This window comes from Delphinapterus leucas, chromosome 6, assembly GCF_059928025.1.
Source record: "Delphinapterus leucas isolate spDelLeu-1000000601 "Yukka" chromosome 6, BTC_Dleu_Yukka2, whole genome shotgun sequence".
NCBI classification, from domain to species: domain Eukaryota; kingdom Metazoa; phylum Chordata; class Mammalia; order Artiodactyla; family Monodontidae; genus Delphinapterus; species Delphinapterus leucas.
In genome coordinates this window covers 104,648,708-104,671,977 of record NC_143134.1, presented here as the reverse complement: position 1 = coordinate 104,671,977, position 23,270 = coordinate 104,648,708, and the positions used below count along the sequence as shown (strand labels likewise).

Genomic DNA, 23,270 nt, shown 5'->3' with positions numbered 1-23,270 from the left:
AACCACTGGACGACTAGGGAAGTCCCTAGAAATATGTCATTTCTTTTTTTTTTTTTTTTTTAACATGTCGTTTCTTAATTCCCATGAGCACCACTCAGCCAAGCCCTCAAGTCCCATCTGGACTTCTGTGGCTTCCTTTGAGCTCAGTTTCCTGCCTCATCTCTGCTTCCCCTAGCTTCCTCTGTGTACTGCTTGCCAAGTGGATCTTCCTGGAACATTGCTATGCTGCAGTCCCTCACTGCTTTCTGTTAAGTCAAATCCATACCTAGACCTGTTGTTATTCAAAGCCTGCTTAAGGTGGGCTCACCTGACCTTCTGTAACATGTTTCTACCCCAACATAAGGCTCCAGTCAAGAATGAATCCCCCAAAGAACTCTTCCACACGACCCTAGTTCTTACCAAACTTTGACTACCTAAGAAAAATCATGTTTCCTGCGAGTGGGGACTATAACTTAAAACTATAGAATTCAAGGACTGGGAAGAATGAGGTCATCCGCCAGTTTTTCCCAACCACACCTCTCTCAATCCTGTAGTGGTATCCGGATTTTGAAGTTTCCTTACTAGGCCAAGGTAATGTTTCTCCTCTGTTTTTAACCACAGCCCTTCATGCTTAGAGATTCTGATTTGGATTTGGAGGGTGGGAGGATTACCATCCTTACCCATGCAAAATTACAAAAAAATCTCCTATTTTCACAGATGGGAAATTGAGGCTCATCAGAGAGAAGTGACTTACCACTAATTTATAAAAGCTGGGATTCCGTTCCAGTGGCCCACTGCCTTGCTTCTATTTTTTTTTAACTAAACTTTATTTTTGAACAATTTTAGATTTACAGAAAAGTAGCAGAGTATAACCATCACCCAATTTGCCCTCATGTTAATCTACATAACCATGGTACATTTGTCAAAGCTAAGAAAAAACCCATATTGAATTTGGTTAACCAATTTCCTTTTTTGATTGAGATAAAATTCACAGAACATAAAATTAACCTTTTTTTTTTAATAAAGTTATTTATTTATTTTTGGCTGCATTGGGTCTTCGTTGCTGCGTGCAGGCTTTCTCTAGTTGTGGTGAGCGGGGGCTACTATTCATTGTGGTGCGCGGGCTTCTCATTGTGATGGCTTCCCTTGTTGCAGAGCACGGGCTCTAGGCACGTGGGCTCAGTAGTTGTGGCTCGTAGGCTCTAGAGCGCAGGCTCAGTACTTGTGGCACATGGGCTTAGTTGCTCCGCGGCATGTGGGGTCTTCCCGGACCAGGGCTCGAACCCGTGTCCCCTGCATTGGCAGGCAGATTCTTAACCACTGCACCAATGGGGAAGCCCAAAATTAACCATTATAAAATGAGCAACTCGGTGGCATTTAGCACATTCACAGCCACCACGTCTGTCTAGTTCCAAAACATGTTCATCACCCCAAAATAAAACCTCATACCAGTCAAGCAGTTATTCCCCATGCTTCCCTCCCCTTGCCCCTGGCAACCACTAATATCTGGTTCTTTTTATGCTCTTCACAAGCATTTAGCCCAGTGCCATGTACCTACCTGGAAGGCACTCAATAAAGTGGGAGTTTGGGGTTTTTTTTTTTACTTTTTACTTAGTAAGTAGAATATACATACTAAAAGGTGCAAATAAGAGTAGAGGTTGATAAATTTTCACAAACTAAAGACATCTATGAAGGAATTCCCTGGCGGTCCAGTGGTTAGGACTCCACACTTTCACTGCCAAGGGCCCGGGTTCAATCCCTGGTTGGGGTACCAAGACACCACAAGCAGCACAGGTGCAGCCAAGAAAAAAATTTAATTAATTAAACATATCTATGAAAGTCACACTGAGATCAATAAACAACATGACCAGCACCCTAAAAAGAACCTTCAATCTCCCTTCCAGTCACTTCCTATCCCCCCAGTAGTAGTCACTATCCTGAATTCCAGCACAGGTTAATTTTGCCTGGGTTTGCGCTTCATATAAATGAAATCATACAATATGTTCTCTTGTGTCTGACTCCTTTTGCTCAGCGTTACATTTAAGAGTCATGTCGTTGCACTTACAATACTTTTTATGGATAAGAGTGACAGATTAAGGTAAAATTATATTTTAAAGGGGGGGTGGTGCAAGAAGTGGGAACAGGTCTCTCAGTCAAGAATAAGAGTGACATGGGAAAAATAGATTACACCAAACAGCAACATTCTTAAATTTTCCACCCTGTTTGGGATCTTGGAGGTATCCAATGGTACTAATTATTTTTAGTTATCAATAAACTCAGAGATAGGAGAGGTATTTTGTTGTTGTTTTTGTTTTTGGCCATGCCATGTAGCATGCGGAACTTCCCCGCCCAGGGATTGAACCCATGTCCCCTGCATTGGAAGCATGGAGTCTCAACTACTGGACCACCAGGGAAGTCCAGGAGAGGTGTTATGAAAGACCTGCTGGGCAGGGGATCTAAACTGGGGGAAAAAATAGTAATTACCTCTGTGAGTTGAAGGAATATGGTTTGCAGGCAATGAAGAGAAATCCCAGTGTGGCATGGGGCAAATTAATCTCCTGGCAATTATTTTCCCAGTCTATAAAATGAGGATAGTAACATAGTTGTCATCAAGATTAGATAAGTGAATGTAAAATGTATGGTACTGTCCCTAACTCATTAATGCACAAAAAAGCATTACTTTCTTTCCACCACCTTCCTTATTGGAACACAGATCAGAACTCTAGCAGCTGGCAACTAAGCAGTGTCATATTTTCCCAGCATTAAGCCTCTCTACCTCTTAGACTTGGAGTATAAGGAGGTATAAAACAGGTTTGGGGTACAGATTTTGAGAAATAAAATCTGAGAATAAGTGTAATACAACCCTCAGACATTCTTCACAGTTCAAAGTCGACTTTTCAATAATCCCCCTCTCACTTTCACAAAGGATTTCCTGGGACTTCCCTGGTGGTCCAGCAGTTAATACTCACACTCCCAATGCAGGAGGCCTAGGTTCGATCCCTGGTCACGGGTTCAATCCCTCGTCAGGGAACTAGATCCCACATGCCACAACTAAAGATCCCGCATGCCACAACTAAAGATCCCACATGCAGCAACTAAGACCCGGCACAGCCAAATTAATAAGTAAGTAAATATTTAGGGGGGGAAAAAGGAATTAATTTGCTAGGGTATTGATCCTGACCCCTATTTCACTCATCTGATGCTACCAGTTCACCCAAGCCCCATAAGCCTCACCAGAGCCCTCCTGCCCCATCTTTCCCCCCCAGACTTTTGGTCAAATCTCTCATTGTACCCGTAATAGACAGGTCTGATGCCCCTATCAGACTTGGAGCCTTTCCAAAGTGCCCATGTCTTTCACATCACATCTCCCAAACTATGGTACAGAGTGAGTAAGCCCTGAGAAATTACGCTGGAATAAATTTTCTCTGAAAACTTGGAGGGCAGCCTGGTGCTGAACTCAGCAACTTTAAAATGCTCAGTCCGCAAAAATGGACTTATTGTGTTAGGCACTATGGTGTTGTTTTAATGTCCTTGACATCTAATTATTCTTTCAATAAACAACCAGTGCCAAGTATGCGCTAGGCTGGGAAAAGAGGGGCTATAAAGAACACCTCAGGGCTCTAACCTCGAGGCCGGTTCACACGCAGCACCCTTGCCGCGCCGCTCCTGCGCCCCCAAGTGGGCTCCCCCGGGACTTCCGCAGCTCAGGAGCGAACCTCAGCGTAGGGAGGGGCGGGCCCTTCAGCCTTTCTGCACACCCTATTGGCCAGGCCTGCTGACGTCAGTGGGCGTGGCATCGGCCGGAGCCGACCTCAGGCCAAGTGCCTGCAGGGGGGATGGCCTGCACGCGGTAGGGGGCGGGCTGTGAGAGAGGGGGCTGCTTCCGGGAGAGCCGCCCCGCCCCCACGTGGGCCCTGGGAGACTAGAGCGCGCGGCGGTGCTGGCGGGAGTGGCGTCTCAGATTCCTTAGGGCGGCAGGTGAGTGGGGACTGGACTCGGGGAGATGGCGGACTTGGAGGCAGGGGCTGTGGCATCAAAGTCTTGTGTCCCCAGACCCAGACTCTGCTGTAATCCACAAGCGCTGGCGGTGCAGCCGGGGACGGAGTCACTCTGGGACTCCTATTTAGGCTCTTAGAGGTAGATTGTCCTGCTGCAGCGGGGTTGAGGTCTCTGCGTGGCCGTTGCCCTTGGGGACCCGGGTCTGGGCTCCGAGTCTCCTGTCTGGGGTCCATTCCCTTGGAGACTGCTTGGGTAGTCTCCATCAGTGGAGAGCCCGAGATGCCTCGCAGGATGGGGGAGGGAGGTGCAAACAATAACAGCCGCTCTGTGCTAGGATTTTGTATGTACGTTACATGCATTGGCCCATTCAGTCTTAACAACAGCCCATTGAGGTCTGTTCAAGTCCTTATTTACCAGATGAGGATTCTGAGTTCAGACAGCTGGAAGGTGACAGAATCAGGATTTGAACCCACATCTAGAGACTCCAAAACCCACACCCGTAACCCTCATGCTGCCAACTGCAGCCAGGTCCAGAGTCACCATTCTGCCTCTTTCCTCCCTCACCCCCTTCACCCAGAGCTCTCCAGGAGCCCAGCTCCGCTGATAAGCAGCTTTGAAATCTATACTTAAAGTATCAAGGGGTAATGGTGGACATTGAGGACTTCTCTGCTGGAGACCTGGATTCTGGCCCGAGATCTGCCACTGACCCCCTGCAGGATCTTGGACCAATGTCAGCCCAGTATCACCATCATTTCAGTAACATAGTCAGCAAGCTTTAAGGAACCTCTTCGTCAGTATGTTCTAGGAATTTGTGGAACTGGCTGATTCTCCTTTTAGCTCCAGAGGAGATTTGGGCTCTTCAAAGCCAAGTCAAGGCCAGGGTCTCCTTCTCTTTAATCCCTGTTCCTAGCACTGGGGCAGGCCCAGAGTAGATATTCAGGAAATGCAGTTTGAATAAACAGGTAGCCAGTTGGCTCCTTTTCAGAACTGCCTGACAGCTGCTGTCCTGGGCCCTTCTGGGTGTTTGGATTTCTCAGCCCTGGCCACCTTCTACCTAGCTGGCCCTCCCCTGCAAGTGGCAGAGCCTGCCATCGCTGGCAGCAGCTCACAACCCTGTGTGCCAAGACCACAGCCTCTGGAATCCTCAGTGGAGCACAACATGGGGGGATCAGGCCCTGCATCTCTTCTCAGCCCCTCCGGGTGGTAGTTCTCAGGGCCCAGCTTAGGTTACTCCCAAGTTGGAGAAGTTACCTTCTAAGGAAGGAGATACTTTCACAATCAATCTGAAATTTTACTTATCCCTCAGTGTTGCCTGTTCCATGAAGCCATCCATCCTTGATTCCCAGAGACACAGGTCCCTCCTATAGCACATAGTCCACCCCTCTACTGTAGCATCTGTATGGTGACTATTTCTCCTTCACCACATAAGCTGCTGGAAGGCAAGGACCCCACCTCAGATATCCTGGGAGACCCTGTGGCCCATCCAGGTTTGAGTGAAAGTTCTCCCTTCTGGGTGTGGTGCAGAGGACACAGCTGTGATCCACTCCAGGAGGTCTTGTCAGCCCACTTCTACTCCTAATGATAGTAAAAGTAGCTGCATATTTACTGAGTGGCTACTGTACCAGGCATGTACCTCTTCACTATCTCTGATCTTCTCTGCAGCTTTGCAAGTTTGATAGTATCATTCCCATTTCATAGATTACGAAATGAAGATTCTGCAACCTTGCCCAAAGTCATACACAGAGCACAGAGCAGACCTGGGACTGTTTGACCCTGAAACATTACTCTTTCTGAACTGCCTGCTACAGCCTTCCAGTTAAGCTAACCTGTTCTGCATCCCATGGTGACTTACCCTTGTCTTCAGTGTGGTGTCACAGGATTTAAGCTGTGGCTTACGGGCTCCCTTAATTTGGGAGAAGTGCCCCTTCCAAGTATGTGAAAATCTTCCAATTTTTTAGGGACTTTTGGCAAAGCAAAACCTCCACCTGGATTTGGCTCTGCAAACAGAGAAGCACCTCTGTTGCTCAGGGGATGTTGTTCTACTTCACAGTTCTTTGTTTATTGGGGCTTCCCTGGCGGTCCAGTGATTAAGACTCCACGCTTCCACTGCAGCGGGCACGGGTTCGATCCCTGTTCGGGGAACTAAGGTGACACGTGGCACAGCAAAACAAACAAACAACAACAACAAAAAACAGATGTTTGTTTATTAAGCACGTATGTAACAGAATGACTACCTGTGGGGCAGGTAACAGGCCCTTGAGTAGAAGTCAGGAGACCCATGGTGAAGCCCAGCTTTGTACCTGACTCGCTGTGGATGTCAAATAACTCCTGTCTCCTTTCTGCACCCTACTTTCCACAGCAGAATGTAAAAGATTAAACAGGGTTGGTGATTTTCAACTTTTTAATTTTTTTCAGCACTAATACCCATTTCTCAAGTCTCTCGCTGAATCCTAAAATTTAAAAAAAAACAAAACATAAAAGTGGAACCGCCCTAGTAAGGCCTCCCCCTCACCACTCTCTAACCCCCACCCCCAAACCCCCAGTCTCCTCCGGGTGAATTGGACTGCAAGGCCCCTAGGCAGCCCTGCCCTTTCGCTTCTGATAAGCAGAAGGCATTTGCTTCCTCAGCCTTCTAAAGTAGATGTGGGTTTGAAGCCAGTGGAATGCAGCTTTGGATTCCAGAAGCGGGGGGGGGGGGGGGGGGGGGGGGCCTGCTGCTATAAAGGTTCTCTGGAAAGTGAGTTAGAGACCTAAAGACCTACCTTCAAAATATGATGTGACTCTAGAATGACATTGAGCAAGTCAGTTAACCTCTCTGAGCCTCCATCTCCTTATCATTAAAAGTTAGAACAATTCTCTGCAATTAAATGGGATAATATATATGTGTAAAGTACCTAGGGCAGTGCCCAGCACACAACATACACTCAGTATATTTTTCTCTGATACCCTCCATCTCTCCAAGGCAGAGATAGTATAGGCAGAGCAACGCCTACTGAATCAAGTGTTTATCAGTAGTATGGGGTATGGTAGGTAAAACCCTGCACTCATTGTCTACAACAAACTCAAATTCTGGCTCAGTCACTAGCTGTGTGGTCTTTGGGCAAGTGACTTAACCTCTCTGAGCTGGGCTAATCCTTGGCAGACCTAAGAGCAAAATCTTACACAAAATGGGCACTCAGGACTTTGTATCTGCTAAATGATTGCTCATATGGAGTTGGGACATCTTTGGGGAGGCCTGGCTTGCCCCTGGGTCAGATGATGTGGCTGGCCCAGGGGTGTGGTGGTGGAGTGGATCCTGTGTGGCTCCTGATAACCCCAACCCCGCCAAGGAGGAGGATCAGATGAAACAGGCCCCTGAGCTAGTTGGGAGGGAGCCAAGGGGCCTGGGAGGCTGGAGGACAGGGGGAGGGGAAGGCATCGTCAGTGTACTGAAGGACCCCCGCACCAGGCCCAGAGAGTGTGCAGCCGCGGGTAAGTCCCTGCCCCTCTCTGGGCCTTGAGGTCCCATTCATACAAGGAGAGATTGGTGGCTCTTTGTTTTCCCCCTACTTGGCTGTTAGGCACCTCCAAAAGGAAGCGTCTAAAACGGAGCTCCCCACCTCCTCTCTCTCCAAGCTCACCCCCCCGCGCCACCCCCCCCACCCCCGCCCTCTTCCTGCCTGTCCCTGTCTCCGCTGCCCTCCAGGTCAAGCAAGCTAGCGCATCCGCCCCAAGAGACTGCCTCTTGGCTGCCTTAGGATGGCCCCACCTCCCTACCCCTCTCGCCCCACAGCCTCTGTCCTCCTCTGCTTCTAGTCAGCTCTGCTCAGGATGCAAGAATTATCTTCCTAAAGCCAGGCTCTGAGCAGGCCCCTGCCCTGCCCCCTGCTCAGAAATCTTCCCTGTCCTAGGTCTGGCCGCCCCTCCCCTCCAAACACACATCCTCGATTGCCTCTTCAGTCCTCAGAGCAGTCCACAGCCCGTCCTCCTGGCCCCTTCTTTCCCCTCCGGAGGGAACATTCTCCCCTTTCCTTCTGCCAAGCCGAGCCCACTCATCCTGCAAAACCGAGTTCTAGTCCTGTCTTCTTCCAACAAGCTTCTGACCTCTTAACTCACATTGGAAGTCATGGTTCCTTCATGGTAGGCTCGGCCTCTCCGAGATGTGCTCAGTCAGCCCGATCCCCTGGGACTGCGGTGCCAACTGGATGAGAAATCATGTGTGCGAGTGCCCAGCGTGGCCTGGCACATAGTAGGTGCTCAAGAAACAAACGTTAATGCCCCAGCTTCCTTCTTACACCCCTTATTTGGCATTTTGGGCATATTGTCTTGTACTTCATGTGGGTAAATGTATTTACTGTGTGGCAGAGTGCTGTGCAGGAGGCAAACATGAACTAAGTGTGGACCCTGCCCTGCCGAAGCTCCGCCTACTGGGACGAGATAAGATAAGGCCACAGAGAACTGGTATATAAGAGAGACTGTGATCTGGGCAAGAAGAGATGCTGCAGGGGAGAGGGAAGGAGGGGCCGCCTGGTGGACAACCTAGTAGGACTTGGGGATGGGGAAGTTGTGGAAAGAGCACCAGCCTCCTAGGGAAAGAGGGTGAGCGGAACGCAGCCAAGTGTGCTTGGGGAGCGGCAGGAGGCTCTCGGGCTGGAAAAGCAGCCTCTGTGGCCACTCCACAGGCATGTCTGTCTGTCTGTCGGCACGGTGCGATTTAATCCTCTTAGTGTGTGTCAAGTGTGTACCAAGGGGTTAACAGTTTTCCCCTAGAGGTAGAATTACAGGAAATTTTTCTCCTTTTGCTTATCTGTACTTTTCTAAAATTTCTGCCATGGCCATGGACATTGTTCATGGAATAGGCAAAGCTTAAGTGGTGGCTAGATCAGGGTTTCTCATAGTAATGTCCAGTCCATCCCAGACTGATTCTTTGATAAAATGCAATGAAAATGAATTAATAGAGGCATGTTTTAAAAAAAGAGACCAAATAAAATACAAACCCAGATTTTATATTATTAGATTCAACTTGCTCTGGAAGTTTCTGAAATTTTCTGAAGTTTCATGGAAGTGCCTACTTATCTTGGTGCACACCGGCAGGGATTGGTGAACCCCACTAGGAGTAGCACTGGGGTAGAGAGCAGGGGAAGCAGGAATCTGGAAAAGCCTGCGGGTATGTGACCACCTGCCGGTGCCAGGGACTACGTCTCATGCGCCTCTTGTCGCCCTCACAGAGCTGAGCACGAGGCAGAGCCCCAAGAACCCTCAGTTCCAGCCACCCGGCTGCCCTCTGTCCCCCCTGCCCACCATGCAGCCCCAGTCAGTCCTGCACAGTGGCTACTTCCACCCACTACTTCGGACCTGGCAGGCAACCACCACCAGCCTCAGTGCCTCCAGCCTCATCTACCCCATCTTTGTCACGTGAGTCCGCAAATGAGCCAGGTCTCTGATCGGCAGGGGGTGGGTTGAGTGTGTGTGCATGCACGTGAACAGAGCAGGTGTCTGTGTTGCGGGGATAAAGTGGGCTGTCAGCTGGAGCTCAAGGTATTGGAAGTGGCCTACTGGGTTAAGGACAGCCATTAAGAAGAAAACAAACCTTGAAGAGAATACAGTCTTCCCATTTGGAAAATAAAAATAACCCTTGCCTTTCATCCTGAGTTTTTGCAACAAGACAGAAGCCAAGACGATGTTTTGTTGGCTGTAAAGTACTATGTACATGTCAGAGGTGGCAGTCATGATCAGTCACGATAGCACAGCTGATACATATTGAGGGCTTACTGTGTCCCAGGTACCAGTATGCTAAGCACCTATGTATATTATCTCATTCCACCCTGACAGTATTCATATGAGAAAAATACGGATATTATCCCTTAGAATGTCATCTCCACGAGGGCAGGGATTTTTGTCTGTTTTGTTCACTGTTGTGTTGCCAGAGCCTAGAACAGTACCTGACACATAATAAGTGCTCAATAAATATTTGTTGAATGAATGAATGAATCGACCCAGGATACAGATGAAGGCCCTGAGGCTCAAAGAGTACCATTTGGCCAAGGTCGCCCAGTCAGTAAGTGGCTGGGATAGCAAGCAAGGACCTTCTGATCTCAGTGTCCAAGTTCTTAACCACTTGACTCCTTCCTAGGAGTACTGTTCTTTGAGTACAGTTGCTTGTTGTCACTGTTATTCTTGTTGTTCCTATTATTATTTCAGGCCCTGGGCTTGGCCAGGCAGGGGAACCAGACACTGGATCCCATCTTCCTCCCACCATCTCCACCTCCATATTCCTTCCGAGTTTCCCAACCATCTCTCCCAGTCACCCCTTCACCACTGGCCCTTCCCACAGCTACCAATCCATAGCCCATCCCCCGCTCTTGCAGGGATGTTCCTGATGACAAACAGCCTATTGCCAGCCTCCCAGGAGTGGCCAGGTAGGAGACGGAGTGGGGAGGGCAGGGTTATGATGGAGGGAGCAATTTCACAGGTGGAGGTGACAGGAAGCAGAAGCAGACCCAGGAGGCAGAAGATCCAGAGAGGCTGACTTCAGCTCAGAAGGACTGTCTCGGGGGGCAGAGTTGTTCCACAACAAAAGAGGCAGCCTCGGTCAGTAATGAGCTACCTGTCACCAGAGGCGCCATAGCAGAGGAACGCTGAACTTCAGATGGGAGGTCAATAACAGAACCTTGAAGGGGCCTTCCACAGCTGAATCCCATAGCTCTGCTACGTGGGGCCTTGGTTTTCCCATCTGTTTGGTGGGTGCATTCCTGCCCCTCCATGTACTGTGAGGCTTGAGCCCTCCTGGTGCCATGTGCACCTTGACTCTTAACAGAGGCACAGGCCAGAGGGGTGGGGGGGACCCTAGCCTGAGACCTGCCTCACTTCAGCCCCTCCATGCAGGTATGGTGTGAACCGGCTGGAAGAGATGCTGAAGCCCCTGGTGGAGGAGGGCCTGCGCTGTGTCCTAGTCTTCGGCGTCCCCAGCAGAGTTCCCAAGGTGACAAATCAGAGGAGGGGTCAGAGGGAAGGGGAGGGGGAGGCTGGGTGAGGATAAGCTGAGGTTGCACACTGATCACACCCTCGCTCCAGCCTTGTGCTGGCCCTGGGGCCACCGGTGAACGGACACAGCCACTGCCCTTGAAACAGCAGCCATGTAGGATCAGGAAGCTAAGTAGGGCTGCAGCTCTGAATGGTCAAGTCAGGTTTCCCTCTGCAAAGTGGGAACAGTCCTCCCCGTGCCTCCTCATCCAGGGGCTGTCGTGGTGATAAAGGAGAGGGCCGGGGCTGTGCCCTGGTGGCTGGCCACTGTGCCTCCCAAAGGCTTCCTGTGATTTTGTCCTTCTGCTTTGTCCTTCCCCTGTCCCTAGGATGAGCGGGGCTCTGCGGCAGACTCCGAGGACTCCCCGACTATCGAAGCCATCCGTCTGTTGCGCAAGAACTTCCCGGGCCTCCTGGTGGCGTGCGATGTGTGCCTGTGCCCCTACACCTCCCACGGTCACTGCGGTGAGCTTCCCTCCTTCCACCAGCCCTGCTGCCACCAGCACTCCCTCTGTGGTGGAGACGGGCCAAAGCCTGGGATGCTCCCCCAAACCCAGCTGTCTGTCCTGCAGGGCTTCTGAGTGAGAATGGGTCGTTCCAAGCTGAGGAGAGCCGCCAGCGGCTGGCAGAGGTGGCGCTGGCCTATGCCAAGGCAGGTGAGTGAGCCACCAGCAGAAATGGGCACCCCTGGGTCAGGGAGGTGGCAGGGTAGATAGGAGGGTCCCAGAGTTCTGAAGGCCACCCTCTGCCCTTTAGGATGTCAGGTTGTGGCCCCGTCGGACATGATGGACGGACGTGTGGAAGCCATCAAGGAGGCTCTGATGGCACATGGATTTGGCAACAGGGTAGGGGCAGGGGTGCAGGCAGCACGTGGGGAGGAAGTAAGAGAGCCTGGACCAGACCTGCCCCCGTGTCTGCACCTCACACAGAGAAAGCAAGGCCCAGAGCTCCAGTGGGACTAGGACACAGACCTCTACTTCCGGCCTGGGTCCTTTCTCTCCCTGTCACTTCACCCTGGGACATCTGGAGGGCTGGCTGAGCCGAGACCCCTATTATCTGCCCATAGGTATCAGTGATGAGCTATAGTGCCAAATTCGCTTCCTGTTTCTATGGACCTTTCCGGTGAGTGGGGATGGGCAGGGGTCTGCTGTTGAGTCCCTGACCCGTTAACCCAAAGCTGGAGCCCACCCTGGTGTCTCTGCTTCCCAGGGACGCAGCTCAGTCGAGCCCAGCTTTTGGAGATCGCCGCTGCTACCAGCTGCCGCCCGGAGCACGAGGCCTGGCCCTCCGCGCGGTGGTGAGTGACCAGAGCGCCAGCCCCACCCGGCCTGTCCCCCTGTCACCTCGCCTCCCAGGCACTGCCCACACCGTAACTCATCCCTTAGGACCGGGATGTACGGGAAGGAGCTGACATGCTCATGGTGAAGCCAGGAATGCCCTACCTGGACATCGTGCGGGAGGTGAAGAACAAGGTGAGCACAGGGCAGAGGCCAGAGGGGGCTCAGGGAGATGAGAGTGTGTCCGCAGATTCTGGGCCTTTGATCGAGGGACTGCAGAATCTTGGAGTGGAGCAGTCTTCCCCAGGAACAGGAATCCCCAGCACCCCCCCTTCCCCTCCCCCATCCCTGTCCCCGCCCGGGAACCACTGCGGGCCTCTGCGCCAGGGCTCGCAGGAGCCTTTGAACAGTTCTGCTTTAACAGCTCGAGGATGGGCCAGGCCGGCAGCAGCAGTGACTCAGGGCTTGGGGCTCAAGACGGTCACACATTGAGCAGGGAGGAAGGGATACTCCCAGAGGCATGCCCACCCCCACTTCAACCTGCCTGCCCCCCGCTGCTTCTCTGCAGCACCCTGAGCTCCCTCTCGCCGTGTACCACGTTTCTGGAGAGTTTGCCATGCTGTGGCATGGAGCCCAGGCCGGAGCGTTTGATCTCAAGGCTGCTGTACTGGAGGTCATGACTGCCTTCCGCAGAGCAGGTGAGCAAGCAGGGGTGGGAGTTTTTGACATGTGCCGCAGGGACTGATAAGCACTTTGACCAGATGGGGAAATAAAGTCATGAGACAGCCTGGAGTCTCATGCCTGGAAATGCCAGAGATCTAGACAGGCTGGGGAAGAGACATGAAACCGCAGGACAGAATGTGGAACAGTGAAGCACGCAGAGCCCTCTATTATTTTTTGGTTTTGAGACCTTGGCCAAGCCACTTCTCTAACTTCAGTGTCCTTGTCTATGAACTAGGGATAAGATAGCTGGTGCGTGGTTGTCAAGAGGATTAAATGAGATGCTACGTGTAATTGGCGTATGCTTGTCACTTCATAAATGCGAGCTGGTTTTGTTGGTAAAGCATACAGCGTGGGGAGGGAACTCACAGCTTACCTGTTTCCCCCACTGTGCGGTCTTATACATTGGCAAACTGAGGCCCAGAAGGAGAAAATGCCTTCCCCGAGGTCACACAACGTACAGAGCTAGGACTCACCGGAACTGAACTCAGTCTTAGGTTGTGACACCCGTGGGCTGTGCCTCTTCATGGTAGCCTTCTTCCCACCCCCAGCCCTCATCTCCCAGAAGGTATTCCCCGAGCTGACGCCCTGCCCTCCCCCTGCTTCCCGCCTCTCTCCCAACACAGGTGCCGACGTCATCATCACCTACTACACGCCTCAGCTATTGCAGTGGCTGAAGGAGTGATGGAGAAAGTGTGCAAGACCCCAGAACTAGAACTTTTAAATTCCTGAGCCTTGGAGAAGTGAAAACCAAAGTAAACGATGCTTTTAGAACTGTGTGCTCGTGCCCTCTTCCTGCTTACGCGCTGGCAGGTGCCCAGAAGCCCTGGGTGTTTCTGCCAGAGTGCCAGATCTTCCCACTCACAGCCACATCCTCATGGGCTCTCCTAGGCTTCCCTACCCCTCCCCTGGGTCAACCCTGAGGCTCACCTCTGCCACCCCAGCTCCTTCCTCAGGGGTGGCTTCAGCTTGAAAGCCACCAGGCATCATGGGCGTTGGCTCAGTGGGGCCTGGGAGAAAGGCTTGGAGCATTAAAGGAAAAGGAGGGCAGTTGAATCTTGGACCCGCAGAAGCTCTGGAGAGCTCAAGGCCTCTGGCAGCAGAGCTGGGCACACTGGGACTCAGGCTTACATTGACACCCTGGGTTTAGAGTTAAGACTTGCTGCGATTCCACTAGAAGGCGATTCCCACACAGGCCAGTGCTTGCCAGGCTGCCTGAGATCTCCTGTTGTTCTCTGAGCCATAAACCCAGAGAAGAATTACTCATTAACGAGCAGAAAAGAATTATTCATTAACAAGCAGGAACGCTGCCTAAGGATCGAAATTCGGAAGCAAAGAGAGAGTTCCTGACGGTTGGAGATGCCACCACCAAAAAGGATTTTTATTGAAGAGGTGTTTTTTGAGAAGGTCTGCTTTGTGCCCACACACGATGCTGGGTCCTGGGGGTATAGCAGGACAGACCTCAGCTTGTCTCTGAGTGGAATCTATACAAGGAGAACAGGGGTGACAGAAAACAACAAGAAAACAGACAAGGCAGTTATACATTGTAATAGTGCTTCTAGGGAAAGAAAGGGTCTGAAACAGAGAATAACAGATGATGGGCCTCACTTGAGGAGCCCTCCATGAGGTTGAGGGACAAGAAAAGACCCTTACAGAGGGCAGAGGGAAGCAGACACCAGAAGCTGCGAGAATGACGGAGTGCACAGGCTCCTGCAGTGGGAGGGGCTTGGCAGGGCCGCTGGGAGCCAGATGAGGAAGAGGAAGGTGGGCTGCAGGACTGGAGGTTGGAAAGGTATATCCTGCACCTTGTAGGAAACTTGGGTTCTATTTTGCATCTGATAGAAGGCCATCTGAAGGATCTTAACCAGGACTTACATGTGTTCCAATTTCCCCCATTCTGCTCCTGTGAAAAAAGTGGAGGGGTGAGGGGCTTCCCTGGTGGCGCAGTGGTTGAGAGTCCACCTGCCGATGCAGGGGACACGGGTTCGTGCCCCGGTCCAGGAAGATCCCACATGCCGTGGAGCGGCTGGGTCCGTGAGCCATGGCCGCTGAGCCTGCGCGTCTGGAGCCTGTGCTCTGCAACGGGAGATGCCACAACAGTAAGAGGCCCACGTACCGCAAAAAAATAAAAAATAAAAATGGAGGGGTGAGCCAGAAAAAGCCTGGTCGGGAGACTGTTGGTGACCCCCCTGGAGCAAAGACAGTGGCCTGGACCAGGGTGGTGGCAGTGGAGAGAGAAGGAAGCAGAATATATTCAGAATACATTCTGGAGATAGAATAAGAAGATTTTCCTGATGTTTTCACATTGGGGGGATTGAGGGAGGGAATGGGAGGCAATAGAGATGCCTTCATGGGTTTCTGGCTTGGGCAGCTGGTTTCCATTCATTCTGAGGGTGACGCGACGTAATGTTTCCCCCCAGTGAAAGTTCAGGCCCAGCTAAGGAGGTGCCAGTTTGCAAGTCCACCTGTCTGCAAAGTGACAGAATCTCAACTCTAGAGTCAAAGCAAGGTTAGTTTGGATGTTATAAAATTTGGAATTATATGAGTCAGAAGCAGCTCCCCTCTAACTCCTGCTAGTTTTCCCCAGAGCTGTGGCCGACTTAACTGAAGATCTGATCTCATTCTGTCCTCAGCCTTTGGGACTTGAAGAGTCACCTAGAGGCCCGAAACATTCATGGGAGATCAGCCATTGATGGGTCTCAGGGCTTGGGCCACACCAGACCCTTCCGCCACCTTAGTTTCTTGGCTTCCTGGCCCCTGGCCCCTGAGCTCATTTCTGGTTAGTGTGGAAGGGAACATCCTTCAAGGCCATCCTACATTCATCATTGCCAAGCACATATGGGGGCCTGGCTCTGTTCTAGGCACATGGAGATGGGAGATAGACACTGCCTTTTAGGTACAAACAGCCCTCAGGGAGCACATAACTGTGTCGAGAGCCCCCGGGGTAAACTTTCAGTGGAGTGATGATGATTCTCCCTGAGGAAAACCAAGAGGCGGACCTGTTACCAATGATGTGACAGGTGCTGTGAAGGCCACACCTGGCCTGACCTGGTTTGAAGATCAGAAAATACTTCCCCGAGGGTCTGATATTTAAACCTAGACCTGGAGAATGAGCCACCAAGCTGAGACATGTTTAGGGAAGGGCATTCCCGGCAGAGGGAACCCTGGGGCTAAAATGAGCTGGAAGGCTGGCGTGGCTGGAACACAGGGAAGGATGGGGAAGAGAGGCCTGAACTGAGCAGAGAGACACCAGGGCCAGACCGTGCAGGGGTTCAGAAGCCATGCTGAAGGAAGATGGAGAGCCTTCTCATTATTCCCGGAGAAAGGGAAGCCATCTGAAGGCTTTTAGTCAGGGGAATGAGTGGCTCTTGATTTGCATTTTATAAAAGCATTTTGACAGCACTGTGGCAAAGTGCAAATAAGAAATGTGACCTAGACTGAGTGGTGGCAGTGGGGACGGAGAAGGGAATGGATTTAGAAGGTAGATTAGATGTCAAGGACGAACTTGGCTTGAGCTCCTGGGTAGCTGATAGGCCATTTACTGAGGTGGGAAAGCTTGGAAGGGGAATCCTAAATTGAGCTTGGGTTTGCAATGAGGAAGCTCTATCGACAGAGTTTATGTGACTCTCCCAAGGCCACTCAACAAGTTTGTGGCAGAACTGGGTCTAGAACCCCAGTCACCAAAAACAGCAGAGCTGGGATTTGAACTCACATAGCCCAACTCCAAGGCCTCTACCCTTACCCACTGTGCCATACCACCTCCTAATAAACTAACAAAATTATGGCCCTAACATTATGCTATTAGTAGTTCCAGTAATGGGATCAAGGTCTATGTGAGTGGCACCCTCTGGAGTCAGGACTCGGCACCTGAGGTAGCAGCCTACTGTCTGCTCCACCCCCACCCCACTATGCTTTGTCTACAAAGGCAGTAATGACCAGGCAGGCAGCTGGAGGGATCTGGGTGGTCCTGGGGGGCCTGGCTCCTCCACAGTCCCCGTCTCCTGCTGTGTGCCTTCTTTTTGCGAGTCGTAATTTTATCTTTGGGCAGAGAACTCAGTTTTTAACAATCAATAAGACATTTTATTCTCAGATTTCCAGGCATCTGGTGAGCATTAAGGGCCTCTCTCAACAAGATTTGATTTTTTTATTTCCCTCTCAGATGTGCCAGCGTGGATGGTAGCTTGTCTCTGGGACATCCTGAAGGCCACCACAAATAGCTTACACATTCCATCGTCCTCACTTTTTGTTTCTCTAAGATCCCTAAAACTGGGCTTCCCTGGTGGTGCAGTGGTTAAGAATCCACCTGCCAATGCAGGGGACACGGGTTCGAGCCCTGGTCCAGGAAGATCCCACATGCCGCGGAGCAACTAAGCCTGTGCGCCTCAACTACTGAGCCTGCGCTCTAGAGCCCTTGAGCCACAACTACTGAGCCCGCGTGCCACAACCACTGAAGCCCGCGTGCCCTAGAGCCCGTGCTCCACAACAAGAGAAGCCACCGCAATGAGTAGCCCATGCACCACAACGAAGAGTAGCCCCCTCTTGCCACAACTAGAGAAAGCCCGTGCGCAGCAACGAAGACCCAGAGCAGCCAAAAATAAATTAATTAATTAATAAATTTAAAAAAAAAAGGTCCCTAAAACTACCTCAGTGGGCCTATGGTTGAGGGTCCCCCAAAACAACAGGCATTTTAACCAAACATTTTACTACTAATTTCCCAACTAGGGAAGGGGGAGTCCTGACCTATTATATGCCCCATGTGGACTCTGCCGGCCAATTCCACATATCAGGGCCTGTGACTTACAACACCCTATATTCTGCATTGTTCTGGGTACTCTTGGTTGCCAGTGACAGAAACTTAATTCAGTAACAAAAAAGGAAGTAATTGGTTTCCATAATTGGGCTGTAATAAGGTCAAGTGTAGCTGGATCTAGGGTCAAAGGCTCTCATGGAGACCTCTGTCCCTTCCTAGTTCTCGTATGTGTTTGCCTCAGCTTGGCTTTATTCTAAAATGGGCTTTTGCCACTTAACAGCAACATGATCCTTAGATGGTCCTTAATCCCAGAGAAAGATCCTTTCTATCCCATTATTCACATAGCAAATCTCTGGAGGTCTCTGATTGGCCCTGCTCAGGTCACATAACCAGCCTCTCCGTTCAGTCCCTATAAACAATGGAATGGGAGATGTGGCACCATGATTGACAAGGTCTCCCTCCTTACACAGACAGCTGGTGGGATCTCAGAGCTTTTGCACCTGTGGTCGTCCCCTTTGCCAGGAATGCTTTCTCCCAAAATCTGTATGGCTGTTTCCTTTTCATTGTTAAGATCTTGGTTTAAGTGTCACGTCCTCAAAGAAACCTACCCTGACACCCAATTTAAAGTCATTCCCCCGTCACCCTGTGTTAGTCAGGATTCATGTGTAGTAATTATAACAAAAGCCAAAATAACGGTAACTTAAGATGGAAATACGTTTCCCTCTAAGTAGTCCAGGCTATGTCAGCTATATGGGGTGGTGGGTCACGGCTCCTGCCTCGTTCTGTCATCCTCAACACATCTCCGCTTCTATCTCGTGATCATAGATGGTGGGTCCAGTTCCCACCATCAGGTCCTCTTTTCAGTCAGCTGAAAGAGGAGAAGGGCAAATGGAGGGCATGACGCTTCTTTACAAGGGTCCAACCTGAAAGTTGTACACACCATTCTGCCCTTGTCTGAACTTAGTCACAGGGTCACACCTAGTTGTGTAAGGGAGGCTGGAAAACAGAGCCTGGCGGGGCAACCCTGTACTCAGCTAAAACTCAGGGGCTCAATTACTAAGGAAGATGGAGAGAATAATTCAATTACTAAGGAGATGGATATGCGGGCAAATGGCCATTCCCAACACATGGAGTTTCTTGTAATCACGGAAACAGTGCTCAGACTATCAAAGTAAAGAGGTCCTTAGTAACCTAAGTAACCACTTAGGTTACTAAGTAACCACTCTAATTCTATAGATGAGAGACAGACTCAGAAAGGGGACTTGTCCAACTTCACACAAGTCAGTGGCAGACCAAGGCTGGATACAGGTCTCCTAACTCCAAACCCAGTGCTCAAAAGTCGGGGAGGGATTGCAAGGGGTAGTGGTGAGGGATTACTTTTAGAGGGACTTTCTCCTTTTATGTATTACCTTAGCTTGAAGTGCATTTTTATATTCATGTATTTTATCTAACAAGGATATATTCATGTGTTATTCATGTAAATTAAGTGAAAACTTGGCCAATACACATGAAAAGGTGTTATCTTCACTAGTCAACGGAGAAATTAAAATTAAAACCATAATGAGATTCCACCATACATCTATCAGAATGCCTAAAATTTTTTAAAAAATAGACAATGCCAATTTTTAAAAAATTAATTTATTTGGGCTTCCCTGGTGGCGCAGTGGTTGAGAGTCCGCCTGCCAATGCAGGAGACACGGGTTCGTGCCCCGGTCTGGGAAGATCCCACATGCTATGGAGTGGCTGGGCCTGTGAGCCATGGCCGCTGAGCCTGCGCGTCCGGAGCCTGTGCTCCGCAACGGGAGAAGCCACAACAGTGAGAAGCCCGCGTACCACAAAAAAAAAAAAAAAAATTTATTTATTTATTTTTGGCTGCATTGGGTCTTCCTTGCTGTGCGCGGAAGTTGTGGTGAGCGGGGGCTACTCTTCATTGTGGTGCACGGGCTTCTCATGGCGGTGGCTTCTCTTGTTGTGGAGCACGGGCTCTGGGTGCGTGGGCTTCAGTAGTTGTGGCACGTGGGCTCAGTAGTTGTGGCACGTGGGCTCAGTAGTTGTGGCTCAAGGGCTCTAGAGCGCAGGCTCAGTAGTTGTGGTGCACGGGCTTAGTTGCTCCATGGCACGTGGGATCTTCCCGGACCAGGGCTCAAATCCATGTCCCCTACATTGGCAGGAGGATTCTTAACCACTGCACCACCAGGGAAGCCCAACAATGCCAATTTTTGAGACTGTGGAGCAAGTGGAATCTCACACGACTGGTACAACCACTTCAGAAAACTTGCCCCATCTACTGAAACTGGACATGCACATATGTATAGCCTAGTGATTCCACATCTAGGGATTTACCCAACAGAAATGTGTACACATGTGACCAAAAGATGTGTGCAAGAATGTCCATAGCAACATTTTCTAATATTTGTAATAACCAAAAACTGGAGATAACCCAAATGCCCATCAACAATAAAATGTGGGGTATTCATATAATGGAATATCACAGGAAGGAGAATGAATGACCTGTAACTACTCAAAGCAACGCGGATGAATCTTACAACTAAAATTTTGAGCAAAGGAAGCAAGACAAAAGAGTGCATGCTGTATTATTCCATTTAGATACAGTTCAAAGACAAGTATAACCATGAATTTGGAAGTCAGCGTAGTGGTTCCCCTTCATGGGAGTAAGTGACTTGGAGAGGACAGGGACACCAGGGTTCTGGAGATGTTCTTTTTCTTGGTCTTGGTGCTGACTGCATAGGTATGTTCACTTCATAAAAATTCAAGGACATATACACTTCTTTGCACTTTTCTCTATGTATATTTTAATAAAAGTTAAAAAATAAGTAAATGAAATTTGATTTTTTTTTCTTTTTTTTTTTTTTGGCCACGCCACGCAGCTTGCAGGATGTTCCCTGACCAGGGATTGAAGCCGCATCCTTGGCAAGCATGGAGTCCTAACCACTGGACCACCGGGGAATTCCCTAAATGAAATTTTAAAGAGAGAGAGATGTGTGTGTGGTGGGCCCAGCCTGGGTTTACTTAGTGCTTTTGGATGAGAATCTCAAGGAAAAAGCCCTCATGTAAGAAGCTTGGTTTCTCAAAGAGAAATAACCTAAGCCAGTAGCCAGTATTGTGACATGCCAGGTCCCTCCAGGAGCAATCACCAGGCCAGAGTCCACACAGGGTAGATCAAAGGATGAAACCCCCTAGGAATTTGTCATCTGCCTTAGGAAGGAAACTATACCCAGGAAGTGGACCCATTTTTGAACTGACGAATCAAAAAGAAGCTTGTTTCAAAATAGCAGGACCTCTCATTGGCTTTCCTGTGACATGCAAGGCTCCCTTTTCTCAGCTGAAAAAGTTACTCAGAGAAAGAAAGGCCTGGAGTCAGGCTCTCCATTGCCAGCCAAGGTCTGAGACTCTGACCTTTGTGTTTCCTCACAGGCCTGAGCCCAGTGAGGGTAAGGCAGTTCTGAATGAAATGAACAGACCAGCCTTGGCATATAGGAGGATGTTTTGTTTTTATTTTTAAAAAAATGGGGGGGGTGGAGGGAAGGAAGAAAGAAGATTGCATGCATATTTGTGTGCTCCTAGAAAAATGTCTGATAGCATAACAACCAAAACTGCAGCAATCCCTGGGAGGTGGTTGGGAAATGGGGAGGCCATTGCCCTTGCTCAGCTGTACTTGTCCTTAAGCTTCACCTGGCTGCCATTCAGATCTTTTGCTCCTCCCCTAACTGGTTCATCCAAAGAGGTCCCTCGTCACTGCTCACGAAACCATTGTTTTCTACCTCCATAGCTCTTACCACTTCTGAAACCTTGATTTTTGTCTGCCATGCCATGTTGCATGAAGGCAGGAACCCCGTCTTATTTCTCGCTATATCCTCCGTGAAGAACAGGGTCAGGCACAGAGTAGATGTTCAATAAGCAGTTAGTGAATGAATGAGGTTGGGCTTTTGCTTTTCACTTTGTACACTTTGTATTTTCAAACATTTTTGAGATGAACGACAACTTTTTTTTCATCAAAAGTAAAAAAAAATCGGCAGGTTACTGCAGAGGACTCTACCCTCAGCAAATTGTCTTGGGTTAAGACAGGTTTCCACCTGAAAGCAATTCCCTCCTAGTACCGACGGGGGACTCAGACCAGAGAGGGGCAGCGCCTTGCTCAAGTTTACCCAGCACTCAGCAAGCCAGGCCGGGACCCAAATTCCCCCCTCCCAAATCAGACTGGTTACCTCCGGGGAGTGGGGGGCGGTGTCCGGATCCTTGGGAGGAGGAGTGGGTCTTCAGAAGGGGCAGAGAGGGTCACGGCAGGGACGGGGAGGGTAAAGGAGCACGGTGAGGGGGGACTAGAGTTCCGGGTTGAGGAAGGTGAAGTTGCAGCGGGAGCGAGCGGAGAGCACAGAAAGAAGTGGAGGGGGCGGGGCGGGGCGAGGCGTGGCGTAGGGGACGGGGCGAAGCGTAGGGGGCGGGGCGAAGCGTAGGGGCGGAGCGAGGCGAGGCGGAGGGGGCGGGGCGAGGCGAGGCGGAGGAGGCAGGCGGAGTGCTGGAACACGGGAGAAGAGGGTCGCCGCTGAGCTGCTGCCCCCTTTCCCGAGCGGGCGTGCGGCTGCGGCTTCTTTCTTGACCGGCTTCCCCGCGAGGCAGGTGGGTCGTGTGCCCCGGGGACTGGCGCGGGAGGTTCCGCTGCATACCGCAGGGGTAGAGATGTCGCTCTAGCAGAAGGCTACCTGGACTTTGGCCTCACCGAACCCTGGAGGTGGGGAGGGAGAGTGAGCAATTCAGGCCTGCAGCCAGAGGCCCCAACTTCGGCTTCCAGAAATGGAAAACGCTGTGGGCCCTTTGTTCTAGTCTTAGCTATGCCTGTGGCTCCCTGCGTGACTCCGGACGAGTTCCCTACCCTCTCTGAGCCTCCGTCTACCTATCTGCAAAGTGAGAGGGTCTTTGGACGGGTCTCCCTAAGTTCCGGACTGACTTAAATTCATTTCCTTGACAAACTTCCTCTAGGGCTTGTCCCCAGATTCACCAGCCAAGTCCGTCCCTCAGCAACAACTTGGCAGCACTCCGAACTTTGGCCCCTCAAGTTTTAGCTGAACAGGTTGCGTGTCTGGAATCAGTTCCGTCTGGGGCAAGAAGCTGCGTCCAGCCTCTAGACTTTAGGCTGAGGAATTTGTTTTCTGTGCACTGGGTCAGTAATCCTTCACTGGCTCTCCACCCAGGCAGGCATCATCATCTGGGGCTGAGAGAGGCTTTAAGACAGGTAGGAACAGGCTGCTCTGTCCTGCCTTTTGTCCTGGGCTGTACAGGTTCACTAAAATAAGATTTTTTTTTTTTTTTTTTTTTTAATCCAAGTACGTCTAAGCAGTGGAAGGGAGTACTGGCCAGAGAATGTGGAGGTTTGGGTTCTAGTCCTGGCTGTGCCGCTGGCTGGCTGTGACCTTAGGCAAATATCTGCCCCTCTCTGGCTCAGTCTTTCCTGGCTGAACAGTCAAGGGGTGGGTCAGATGGTCTGCAAAGACTCTGCTGTCATTCACATTCCGAACAATAGTAAT

At 50.6% G+C, this 23,270-nt stretch overlaps 2 protein-coding genes and 1 long non-coding RNA gene across 4 annotated transcripts in view; 2 read left to right on the top strand and 1 right to left on the bottom strand.

Moving 5' to 3' along the window:
• Positions 1 to 3,792: 3,792 nt before the first annotated feature.
• On the top strand, positions 3,793 to 13,754 carry ALAD (aminolevulinate dehydratase). 2 transcript variants are annotated; one of them, XM_022578979.2, is made up of 12 exons: positions 3,794 to 3,957; positions 9,186 to 9,372; positions 10,326 to 10,376; positions 10,843 to 10,939; positions 11,310 to 11,445; positions 11,553 to 11,636; positions 11,737 to 11,825; positions 12,047 to 12,102; positions 12,190 to 12,277; positions 12,366 to 12,452; positions 12,826 to 12,955; positions 13,604 to 13,754. In XM_022578979.2, exons 2-12 carry the CDS (start codon positions 9,260 to 9,262, stop codon positions 13,660 to 13,662), a joined length of 990 nt encoding a protein of 329 aa, XP_022434687.1. In that variant the 5' UTR covers positions 3,794 to 3,957; positions 9,186 to 9,259; the 3' UTR covers positions 13,663 to 13,754. The 2 variants fall into 2 exon arrangements, with proteins under 2 accessions (XP_089769761.1, XP_022434687.1); XM_089913635.1 differs by lacking the exon at positions 10,326 to 10,376 and having other exon boundaries at positions 3,793 to 3,957.
• On the bottom strand, positions 12,946 to 22,131 carry LOC149749034 (uncharacterized). Its single transcript, XR_016393624.1, has 3 exons — positions 21,954 to 22,131; positions 14,853 to 15,053; positions 12,946 to 14,461 (listed from the first exon to the last, which is right to left on the bottom strand). It is a non-coding gene; the product is annotated as an uncharacterized LOC149749034 (long non-coding RNA).
• HDHD3 (haloacid dehalogenase like hydrolase domain containing 3) overlaps positions 21,933 to 23,270 on the top strand; it is a 5,592-nt gene continuing 4,254 nt past the window's right edge. Inside the window, exon 1 of the mRNA XM_022578981.3 lies at positions 21,933 to 22,365. The gene's annotated coding sequence lies outside the window, so the exon portion shown is untranslated. The remainder of the gene's footprint in view (positions 22,366 to 23,270) is intronic.